The 12,675-nt window shown below is 44.1% G+C and overlaps 1 protein-coding gene across 2 annotated transcripts in view; it reads left to right on the top strand.

Moving 5' to 3' along the window:
• The window catches only part of PHKA1 (phosphorylase kinase regulatory subunit alpha 1), a 967,577-nt gene extending 959,932 nt beyond the window's left edge, over positions 1-7,645 (top strand). The window contains exon 32 of one of the 2 annotated variants that reach the window (XM_069211854.1): positions 3,970-7,645. In XM_069211854.1, coding sequence (XP_069067955.1) covers positions 3,970-4,143 — 174 coding nt within the window. In that variant the 3' untranslated portion in view covers positions 4,144-7,645. The remainder of the gene's footprint in view (positions 1-3,969) is intronic. The other variant, XM_069211853.1, reaches the window with a different exon arrangement.
• Positions 7,646-12,675: the final 5,030 nt, after the last annotated feature.

Raw genomic sequence — 12,675 nt, 5'->3', positions numbered from 1 at the left:
GGATGCAATATGACACTTGGGGAATATAAACAAGCTGAGTAATCTGCAGCTTAGCTCGAGTATCCACTAGAAGGTTTTACCAAAGGTAAGTAACTTGTTCATCGTGGCCAACTTACAGGCCATTTTAATGCATTTATCTTTCTTTCTGAAAGTACTTTCTTGTCTATTGCAGAACATTTCCTGGTAAACTCTTTTCATGACCTCTTTGAGTCACACACGAATTCCACTTAAATGTAGTCACCATGCCATTTGTAAAATATAAATATAAACATTCTACTAACTCAGGTTGCAATACAGTTATTGTTTATGCACCTTTGACACATTTTAACTAAGGGTCTTACTATTTCATATCCTGCTGCTATTTGGGTTCTTTGCTGTGGTCCAAATGTTGTATTGTTTCTGTGATGCCATGAATTTCAGTTCAGTAAATGGTAGGGGTGGTGGATATGACACCTGAAAACCTTCCTCACCAATGACATCACACCACTGACCTCTTGTCCTAGTAGCATCCTTTGTGCTGCAGATGGCCTGTTTCGAAACTAAAGAAATAAAACAAACAGGGCCTTTCAACTTTTACTTACTTTGTTTTTCTGTTATTGATCCTCCACTTGTGGGGGATGCCCAAATATATTGTAAAAGTGTGTTTTAGTCATAATAGGTTTAAACCAATGCAGCGGGACCAGTGTGTATTACAATGCACTATTTGCTGCCGTTTAGCTGAGAATCTAAAACCCAAAATTCCAAAGTTTGCCAAGTTTACAGCCTGTTTATTGAACACCAGAATGTCTCTTGTTCTGGTAAAACTGTTTGAGGGACATTGCTTAACTCTCTGTAGAAGGTAATAAAGTGAAACCAGTGTTTAGTCTAAATTCCTTTAGAATGTACTATTGGCCAGAAACTTGACTCATAATATGCAGAGTACCATACTGTGGGAAGCTGGCCTGGTATGTGTTGGGTACCTAAAGTACGTACACCTTATTCCAGGTATCCCCTATTAGTGTAGCGTAGGCAGTATCTAGAAGCCAGGCTCTGTAGAGGTAGCTGTGGATGAGCAGCCAAGGCTTATATAGGAGACATGCGAAGCTCACGCAATACCACTGTACTCACACAGCACTTCCACACAGGAAAGAAAATACTCAGTGTTACAAAAATAAAGGTACTTTATTTTAGTGACACAATTACCAAAAAGTACTAGAGAGGCAACCCTCAAATAGGAGATAAATAACACACTAGATATGTAAACTAGCAATCAAAAATAGGCATAGAAAACCGTGCAAATAGACAGGGTGCCCAAACCGTATACTAAAAAAAATGGAATGTTAATGCAGGACCCCTGCCTAGGTAAGTGGAATGTGTAGAGGGGAGCTGGAGGAACTAGGAAACCTCAAAGGTAAGTACCACAGTGCCCCTCAGCGACCAGGAAGGAAGGAGTAAAGTTACTGTTTTTTCCCCACCCACCCAAAAGGAAGAAATAGAGGATATCTCAACACCCAGACAAGACTGCAAGAAACCAGTGGTAGATTCCTGAAGAGGAGAACCTTTGGAAGAAGGGGACCAAGTCCAGAAGTCACAGAAGAGTCCAGTGGAGGCAGCCACTACCCACCCAGCTGTGGTTGCAGGAGTGGGTCCACAGTAGGATGAAGACGGCCAGGAATGCAGCCCTGGAGCAGGTGAAGAGTTCCTGGAGGATGCATTCGACGTCCCACACCGGGTAGAAGACTGCAGTCGGTCAGTGGCATGGAATTGCCACCAACAAGCCTTGGCAAAGGCAGAAGTCCTGGTGAAGCACAAAGTGGAGCTGCCGGGGACCAGCAAGTTCCAGGATGACTCAACCCACAGGGGGAGTCCTTACGGGACCCTCAGCAAAGCAGAGAGTCCACAGAAGAAAAGGCAGCCCCCACAGGAGACCCACTGGACGAGGAACCAGGAGTCGCAGAGGAGCCCACACAGCACAACTGGAGAAGGGTCCCACACTGCAGGAGAAGGACACGGAGGGCTGTGCATCACAGGAAGGAGTGCTGGGGGTTGGGGCTACATGGAGCCTGAAGATCCCTTGAAGGAGATTCCACCAAGCCCTGGTAGCTGCAAGAGACTCAGTGCACGTAGGAAGGCAAGGGCTTACCTCCACCAATGTTGGACAGCTGGCAGAGAGGACCAAGAGGACTACTCCAGACCACCACCTTTGATGCAGGATCTAAGCAGCTCAGAATGAGAGGAGATCCACGCAGCGAGTCATCGTTGCGGTTGGTGCCTGCAGATGCAGGAGAGTGACTCCCTCACTCCAAGGGAGATTCCCTCTTCCTTCTCGTGCAGACTGAAGACTTGCTGCCCTCAGAAGATGCACCACTGGGGAAATGTTGCAGAAGCTGGAAGGAGGTGTGGGAACAATGTTGGAAGCAGAGTCTTTGTTGTGGATGCAGATTGTCGGTTCCTGGAGCGTCAAGTTGTGGTTCCAGTGGCTAGAAGTCGAAATAGAGGTTGCAGAGAAGTCCTGCCGGAATCTTGCAAGCCAAATCTGAGGAATAACCCAAGAGGGAGAGACCCTAAATAGCCCTGAAAGGGGGATTGGTCACCGCCCATCAGGAGGGGGCTCTGACGTCCCCTGCCTGACCTGGCCACTCAGATGCTCTCAGAGGTCCCTGTCAACCTTGGCTTCAAGGTGGCAGAACCCAGGGACCCTTCGGAGGAGCTCTGGGCACCACCTCTGAGGTGGTGATGGACAGGGGATTGGTCACTCTCCTTTCCATTGTCCAGTTTCACACCAGAGCAGGGACTAGAGGTCCCTGAACCAGTGTAGACTGGTTTATGCACGCAGGACACCAAATGTGCCCTTCAAAGCATCCCAGTGTCTTGAGAAGGCTACCCCTCCCAAGACAATGTAACACCTGTTTCCTAAGGGAGAGGATGTTACCCCCCCTCCCCTCCCAAAGGAAGTCATTTGTTCTTCCTTCCTGGGATTGAGCTGTTCAAGCAGCAGGAGGGCAGAAACCTGTCTGAGGGGTGGCAGCAGCTTGGGCTGCCTGGAAAACCCCATAAGGCTGATAGGAGCAATGCTGGGGGTCCTCTAAGGAGCCCCCAGAGTGCATGGAATTATACTTCCAATACGGGCAACAGTATTGAGGTATGATTACGACATGTTTGATAGAAAACATGCTTAAGTTCAGAGTTACCATTATGTAGCTGGACACAGGGAGTGAGCTATGTCCAGTACACGCATAAAATGGCATCCCTGAACTTACGAAGTCCAGGAAAATGGAACTGGAGTTTGTGGGCTCTGCTAGTGCAGGGGTGCTCTCATACACAGGTACTTGCACCCTACCCTCTCTGGGCTAGGAGAGCCTGCCATAGGGTTGACTTACAGTGACCTGGTGCAGTGACCTGTAGTGAAAAGGGTGCATGCACCCTTTCACGCAGGCTGCAATGGCAGTCCTGCAGATACACTTTGCATGGGCTCCCAATGGGTGGCATAATACATGCTGCAGCCCATGGAGATCCCCTCGCACCCCAGTGCCCTGCGTACCATATACTATATACTAGAGACTTACATGGGGGTACCAATATGCCAAATGTGGGGTGTAAGTGGTTCAAGTAACCAAGTTTGAAGAGAGAGAGCATAATCACTGGGGTCCTGGCAAGCGGGATGCCAGTAAACACAGTCAAACACACTGACAAATAGCCAAAAAGTGGGGGTAACCATGCTAAAAAGAGGCTACTTTTGTGCATATACAATGAGGGTTGCACTACATTTTGATTCTGGTTCTGAAGAAGGGTCCACCACCACTGTTCGAAGTGCACCCATCACACGCTTACGTGTGGGCCTACTTGTGCCCCCGACTCTTGCTACTGACATATTTATTAGGGTAAAACGTAAGAATTAGAAAGAAACATCAGAATGCCTTTCCAACCTATTATTAATTTGATTCAGAAGGAAAAATTGAAAAATAGTAATGCATCTCTTGTTTCTTACAGAAAGCACTGGGTGCGGATGACGAAATGTTGGAGAAGGACCCTGCCAACGGAATCTGCAAACTACTGTACGACAGCGCCCCCAGTGGCCGCTTTGGTTCGATGACCTACCTCTCCAAATCCGTGGCTATTTATGTGCAGGAATTCCTCCCCGGCAGTGGCTGTGCCATGCAGTAGACTAATGCTCCTTTACCACGCTGCCTTCAGAGTAAACGAACAATATACGTAAGAGGACCGGAAAGGAAATGAGTAAACGCCTGTCTCTCTGAAAAATATTCATAATAGGACTGCCAGTTAGCGGACATCTCGCATGCCTACCATTTTGCACAATCGAGGCCCCCTGAACGCCCTCCACTGATGAGAATGTGGTTGATTGGAGCTGGAGGGTGGTATAAAAAAGAGAGGCTCTTTCTACTTTCACTTCTCTTCGATGTTTCAAGGATAATCCAAGGGTTGAAAACGCACAAGTACTTGCCCTTTTCCACCTGTGTTGTTGCCATGGTTTTGCTCATGGGGTTGGCTTCAAGGCACATGTAGGTGTGAGCTTGTGCAGATACACGGAATACCGGTCCATAAAGGAAGATTTGTGTTCAGTACTATTTAATCAGGAAACATCCACTGTGGTGGTGGGCATGGGAGGTGGTTATGTGTAAGAAGTGTGATTCTGGAGTTTTGCTTTGTGGGGTAGATGGTTTGATCCCAGACATATATTCTGTCGCTGTTGTTATCAGTGCTTTTAAAACGGTTGAGACTGCGTGAATCTTCCAACTGAGCTCCCTAATGGCTAATTGCAGTGAGGGCTAACCAAGCCAAGAGAGAGGGATGGCTTGTTCATCTGTTGATAGTCACATTGCTTCTTTCCACTTCAGATTAGGAGAGCTTTCCTCAAAGAGCAAGCCTACCTCCACCTGTGCACTAAACTGCACATATGGTGGGCTTGTCTTGTAAAATTGTCATTGAATTACCAGTGGTACAATTCCCTTTCGTATTGCCAATACAAAGGTGACTTTTATGCCAATGGGGCCATTGGACAGCCATAAAGTATTCAACTGCCTTGACCCCCGGAAAGGACGCAGGGGTTGGTACTTAGTACTTTTCAGCAGTTACTCTCTGGTTTCATACTGCTTAAATATATTGAGCAAGGCAGACATGTTGGTAGGGTGTCTGTATATTCATGTTTGGGCCTACTTTTTACCACCTTTACTGGCTGCCTAATTGGAATGCCTGGCCTGAGGTGTGTGCATACTGCCCATGTATGTCCCCTTACCACATGCAAATTTAGGTCTTTTTACATCAGGGATATGTGCTGCTATACAGATTTCCTTACATCCTGAGGCACAGAAAACTCACAGGGTGTTTTTTTTACTAGCTCATATGTAACTGTTGAGAATCTCATTCGTAATCACGAAATCAAACGCATAAATGCATGCATTATGTTCGTCCATATATGTTTGTGTATGAAATGCGTACACTGTGTATACCTGTGCCTTGTATGTCTGTAATTTCACGTGTGTGTCCATAATTTCATATACACTCTTGCTCTACGTAGATTCAGGTACTGAATATCTGTACGCTATTCATACACTGCTTGTGGGTGCTAGTGTATGTTCATTTACAGCATGTGTTGCTTTTCTGTGTGAAGCGATGCACTGATATGCATCCTTATTTTAGCTTAGTTTATTTTATAGTTTACATGACCTGCCCTACTTCTTACCTACAATCATGTACAAATGTCCTATGCTGTATTTTGTGACTCGTGCTGTCTAGGTCGTACCGTAAACCTTAACTTTTAGCCATTTCTCGTTTTGCTGCTGGTGCACTCCATTTTGTGCTAAAACAAGTTTCTAGAAGAGGGCTCGGTGGTTGGAACTGCTTTTAAATTCTATTTAATCTATTTTCCTCCTTCCTTTACTCTCATTTCAAGTTTATATAGTACTTCGCACGTACACCTTTGTTTTATTACCACAAAAGTCTTACATTTTTCAAAGCATGTTAAGTTTGTTAAACACATTTCAAGAATGTAATTTTGGATGATTGGTAGTGTGGGGTCTTTGTACACCGCGAATCATTGTATAATGTTTCAGATCATGTGCACTTTGTTTAAAGATGTACCTCTCTGGCTCAGCATCATGAAGCGGGTGCCGTTTGAGTACATCAGAAGAAAGAGTATATGTAATGTAGGTAACAGGAGGTGGTCGAAAATGTGATCTACTGTTTAAAAAAGCGAGCTGTTCTCTGCTGCACCTTTTCACCTTGTTTACTCTTATTATTCTCTGTAACATTCATCTTGCCTGGCTCTCTGTCAGAGACTTGACAAATGTGTACCTAAACTATGAAAGTCTCAGAAACCGTGCATATAGTTTTAACAAGTAAGGGTGTCTTGGAACTCGCTTATGCATATTACTTCTCGCATCCTCAACTTTATTCCCCTACATCTCCAGCGCACATTTTTGTTTGTTCTTTTTTCCCTGGCTGGAACCTGTTGCTAGTAGGCCTTCTGCTAGATCAATGCTTGCCTTTTTCTTCTGACTGAGCAAATGTAGATTTTATTTACATGCGTGGGGCTTGGTGCATTATATGCCGTTCTGTGCAGGTTTTGACTAGCTGTTTCTGAGGAGTGATCTTTTCTGTCCTCCTTTCCATAGTTTTAGAATTTTGCTACCTATCATCTTCTGCTTACACTGGTCACTGATAGCAAGACGTTGTGCTCAGTGCAGACCAATGCAAGTGACTGCACATTGGTCGACAGAACTTGAAATCTCCCATATGCAATGGGTATCTGACCGCAGGCACAGTAGGCAGCTCGACCACTGCAGGAGGTTTTGGTATGAAGAATGTCATGCACATTTTTGCCTTCTTCACGGTCCTTCAGCGTTCAATCCCTGTTCTGCATCTGTGTGGGAACACACTCTGGAAAATCAGCAATGTCACATAGTAGTGTCTCTTGATGTATTTAAACAAAAGTTCTGTGACTTAAGAACTTGCGAAAAAAGCTGATGGCTGTGCACTACTCAGTCATCCTGATGCTGCCCTAACTTTATGTATCTGATAAATTCCCTCACAAAGGTGGCCCTGGTGATGTTTTGATTCATAAAATTATAAGTAACATACTAAATGCCACAAACAGTGCCTAGTTTATATATAGTCCTAGCTCTCCTCAATCTTGGTAGACCTTCCAACTCGCTCAAACTATCGTGGGTCCTCCCGAAATTCATAGGGGCACACCAGCTAAGACTTTGAAAAGTCCCTCGTCTAATTGTTTTGCTTTAAACAGCCCATAAAGATAAGAAGGTGGACTATTCTTCCTCTTAAGAGGCATTGAAACCTTTAATGTTATGTGTAATATCAATCTCTCTGGTACTCAAGTCTTCTACGCCTCAGGTTATGAGGTGCAGCGCTACTCCCCTCCAACAGGAACCTTTGAGAATAATTAACGTTTCAGGTGTCTAGATAGAGAAACAAAACCATGAAGATCATGAGTAGGGTGAAATAATTTCGCCAGTTCTCATCTTCATCTGTAAAGTGACTTTGTGAATTATGTGCCTCGTTAGAAAGGAGTTGTCTTGCAAGGTGGTGCCACATATAGCAGGACTATAAGTAGCTGTAAAGATGTGAAGTGTACAAGAACCTACGAGTAAGATTTGTGGATAAGACAGTTCAGCCTAGCTGTAAATTCAGTTTACTATTACCATGGAACCTCAGCATTAAAAAACTGACCTTTAAACTGGGCAATATAGCATAACCCTTATATAGAGGCATAGAATAGCTTATGCACTAGGTGCTCATCTATATTTTCTGTGACACATAAGGATAACAACATCTTCTGCTTCAAATCAAGGTAACAAGACGGTTGCATGTTGAGAGAACTGGACAGCGTGACATTGATAAAATCAAAAGTGTCACCACAATCAAAGTGGGCTACCACGATGTTGTCTTGAATCATACAAAGTTGAGATTGTATATTTACATGTAAAGTAGCCAGGTAAATGCGGCGAACTTTATGAGAGGAGCAGAATTGGAAAGACAAATATGATGCTGTGGCTCAAGAAAGAACACCATTGTATTATGGATTCATCAGAGACCCCAGCCAGTGCCTTAAAATGGCAGAACACTGCCTCAAGCTGCTGAAAGTCCAGAAAGATTCTACAAGCTAGCCTGGCCACCATTATAGAATAAGCTTTTGTATTATCTCGGGCACTCAACGCACAGTTCTGGTGTCATGCCTGGGTCAATCATAATCCTGGGTGAATCGCACATTATGGATTATTTTGTACAGCATCAGTGAACGTCCACAGTTGTGTCTGCTAATCCTTGAGCGTAGAAGCCTATTACAAAGAGTTTGCTTAGCCACACTTGAACCTCGATGTGACAGTGAAAAGTTTGCTAGGCTGTTTAGAACTGTTATCAGGTTTTACTCAGTGACTTTCATCGTACATGGTTTTCTTTTAGATTAGCCTAAAAGGATATTTAAATTGATGAACATTTATGAACTGCCAGGTCTGCCATGAAACTACAAGATCAGGATCAATATATTTTTTCTCCTACATTAATCCTTCTCCGAGGGAGACAGGCTATATATGCTAATACTGTGTATTTCACATCAGCATGCAGTCATTGTGTGAAATGAAAATCATATCAGCAGCATTTAAATAATTTTGCCCTTCCATCGAGAATAAGCAGTCTGCAGTATGGATATTAATATGTATGTTTGAAGGGTGCCTTAAACCTGGGATATAGCCTGGTGAAATATGTGTTTTAGCTGACTGATACTAACTTTTTAACATGTCTGTGATCCATTATTGTGATGGACATCTATTAGTGCGCTTCTGTTAGCAATGGTATTTTATTTATGCCTTAGATACATGAGTATAGTTCTCATAGTAAGCATGAGTCTGGAAACCCTTACTTTCCTTCCCTTCAGTTTGTTAGGGTTGCTTCTATCGAAAACACTGTGAGCACGTAGCCTACTCTTTAATTTGATGTACCGAAGGGCATTAGATACTGCTTTGATTTTGCAACGCCTTTCTTCTTGGCATTATTGCTGACATTGATACATGGTTTGCGCCCTATCTACCCTCTCCGGAGATTAAATGGTTAAAATGTACCATTTGGGAGTTTCTTTGCTTGCAGTCAGATACCAGTTGTTCCTCTTTCAAACACAAACTTGATGTCTTTGAATGAAAACGCACATATTCTGTTTTCTCACACTCAAATATAATGTGAAATTCGAGGCCTTCTTTCCATAGGGCACCTTCATCTCAAAGTGCGTCCAGAACAACACACCATCTACATAAGCGAAATAGAAAAGGAAGAATTGTTAAAACATATCTTATCCTAAAACCTCCGATGTAATAAGTGGCATAAATGCAGTTAAGCTACTTTGGTTGTGCACTATTGATTGCGCTCCTCGAAGATTTGCACTTGTGTCTTTGTTTCTTTTTAACTGGGTGAACCCATAAGCCACTTCATGATTGAAGGTCTGCATCGGCGTTTACAGTGCTTTATAAATACGCTAATGTGATATACTGGACATGTCATGTTTGTTAACACTTACATTTTAATAGAACTCGGATACTCATAAATTAAATCACCAGGTTGCCTCGTTTTTATTCTCAATGTTATAAGTTAAATTTGAAAATAAATTGGAAACCCTTTGTTTGGTGTGGTATTTGTTGCTTATTTCGGTGAATGCAGAAGTGACTCTTTGGAGCAATAAGCCCCATGTATGGGTTTAGCACATTCTGTTGTTTCCTCTTTTATATCTGTACGCCATGAGTTGGCCTTCTGCTCTTTGCAGAAGAGAACTTTACATCATTTAGAATCAAGATGCTTACCTTGAGAAACGTACGCCGGACCAAATGCAACATTTTTAAACGAAAATCAATAATACCTTACTTATCCAGAAATTCAAATGCGATCATACTTTTAAAATGTGTCTGCCTGCCTAGAGCTCTAATCCACCAGGTCGTGGGAAACAACACTTCCTTGGCCAAAGTTTTACAACCCAAATTTGGGCTGCCGATTCCAAGGAGAGACCCCGGCCAGAGGTGCTTCCCAGTATATCCGAGCATGGCGTGGTGAATGGGAAGGGTGTCACTATGGTCTGCCAGGCCTGTCGGTGGTAGCTACCTGTCTACCCCTCTCTAAGGGATCTTGATAACCTTTACCATTACCATTATGTCCACGTGCTACTGAGTCTTCATGGCAGTGTGGAGTGGAATCTTTCGGGTCATGAGGGTGTTTGGCAGCTACAGGTTCTACTACGCTGAACAGGGGCATGAGTAGGTGAGTGCTTGTACATCGATGCTGTTTTCAGCTACTACCGTTCTACGACCACAGCCAGGAAGCCATTATAATTGATGGGTAACACTACCACCAGTATATAAACTTGGACTGACATGATTTACATAACCTACCTAGTCCACACGATGGTCTCAAAGTGGCCCTACCAGAGTATTTGTTCTGGCAGGTAAAACTGTGAAAGACATGTTCTTACTGAATTGACTGAACTCTTCCTCAAAATGTGCTATTCAAGGTACAGTTCACTTGGTGGGAGGTGGAGCTTTGGGAGGATCTGATGCCTAGAATAAATGCACAGTTGAAGTAGTGATCATCTAATACAAAATAACTACAAAAAAGGAAGAGTATTTTCTTTGATGTAATTTTCAGGCGGTGGAAATCAACTCTCCCTGGCTGTAAACTCTTCTTTGGTTATTGGTGTTTCTTTGCATACCTGGTTACTCAGCTACTGTTTATAAACTGAAATAGATTGGAGCTAATCAACTACTGAGTTACTGGACCATTTCCCACTTGTACCTAATAAGTCTATAACACCCAGGTATCCAGTCTACTGTCTGGATAAAGTGATTATTCTGAAACGTCACCACGTACAGAAGGGGTGGTTCCCCCTCTGGGACAGTGCTCAGATCTCTGCCAGTGTCTTTTAGTACTAATGCTCAGAAGCTCAATGTCCGGCAGAGACTTCTAGCTGTAGATTCCTTACCTTAGAATTATCCCCAGGTGTCAGATTGGATCTGGAAAGTTTTCACGAGCAGTAGTCCTCCACATGGTTAGGTTGCACCGATTGGCTTGACTCTGTGTTGTCCCGACCATAAGTGACGTGTGCGGTGCCTACATAGGCACCACCCCAGCACACTGATGTCCTTTTCTTTTTGCGACTTTCCAAGCCAGAAGCACAGAGCCAGGAAGAACACTAGGCACTGATGTGGAAAACTAGGGCCCTGAAAGGGGAACGGCCCTGTCCCTAGAAACCTGTTTGCAGAGAAGGGAGGCTGGGTGGGTCAGTAAGGAATCTGCAGCTAGATATTCTCTACCAGATATGGCGTTCCTGAAGGTAAGTAACTTCTTCATCTGATAGAGACCTCTAGCCGCAGATTCTTTACCTTAGAATAGATACCCAACCAATTCCTCCTCAGAGGTGGGTCTGCAAAACAATTTCAAATAAAAAAATCCTGCAGGACCGAATGGGCAAAATGCCTATCTCTAAGGGTTTCACTGTCCAGGTAGTAGTGTTTGGTAAATGTGTGCAGGGATGCCCACGTTGCTGCCTGGCAAATATCCAGGACCGGAACTCTGTGCTTACACAGTGGTTGCAGCTTTGGCTCTGGTGGAATGAGCACGCAAACCCTTCTAGGGTTATTTCTTCACCTGTGCGCAGAGCACGATCCATCAGGAGATGGTCTGCTTCTGCACAGCCTTTCCCTTCTTCTATCCAACATACCTAATGAAGAGTTGATCATTCACCTGGAACTCTTTTGTGCGGTCAGGGTAAACCAACACTGCGCTTTTTAGGTCAAGATGGTGGAGTCACTCCTTGTCTTTAGATGGATGATGTAGCAGAGAGAAAAAAGTAAGCAGGGTGATGGACTGGCCTACTGGAATGGGAAATACGACTTTTGATAGAATAGAAACTCTAGTTAGCAAAACTAGCTTGTCTGGGTAGATGTTTAGGTATGGAGGCTTGGATGACGAAGCCTGTAGCTCACTGATCCTCCAGGCAGATGTTAATGCCACCAGGAATGCCATCTTGATGGTAAGAAGCCTACGAGGACAGTTGTGTAAAGGCTTAGAGGGAGAGCACATCAGAAATTTCAGTACTAGATTAAGGTCCTACTGAGGTATGATAAAAGGAGGAGGAAACATATGTTGAAAACCTTTCAAGAACCTATGTACAGTAGGGGATTTGAAAAGGGATGGCTGCTTAGGCAACCACAGAAAAGGATATATAGCAGAAAGGTAGCCCTCTAAAGTGCCCAGAGCAGGGTCCTGCTGGGTAAGGGAAAGAATAAAAAAAGAACCTCAGAAAGGAGAGCAGAGAGCGGGTAAACCTGTTTCTCTGTACACCACGCAACAAACTTGCTCCAACAGCAGGCGTATACAGTCTTGGTAGAATGATGCCTGGCTGTCAAGATAACATCACAGACTTTGGGTGGAAGGTTGAAGGCGGTCAACTGTTGCCCCACAATCTCAATGCAAGAAGGTGAAGTATTGACAGGTTTAGTAGGAGAACCTTCCCCTGCTGCTGCAGCGCAGCCTGATAGGAGGACCGATGACCATGCGCAACAGCTTGGGATACTAAACTCTGACTCCATTTCAGAGCCACAAGGATGGCTTGGGCTCAGTTGTTCCTGATCTTCTTGAGCTCCCTGGGCAGGAGTGGTATGGGCTGAAAAGGCATAGAATCCTCTT

The sequence above is a fragment of the Pleurodeles waltl genome, chromosome 10 (genome assembly GCF_031143425.1).
Source record: "Pleurodeles waltl isolate 20211129_DDA chromosome 10, aPleWal1.hap1.20221129, whole genome shotgun sequence".
In the NCBI taxonomy this organism is placed as follows: domain Eukaryota; kingdom Metazoa; phylum Chordata; class Amphibia; order Caudata; family Salamandridae; genus Pleurodeles; species Pleurodeles waltl.
Note: the sequence above shows the minus strand (reverse complement) of the source record. Positions and strands in the feature narration are given on the sequence as shown.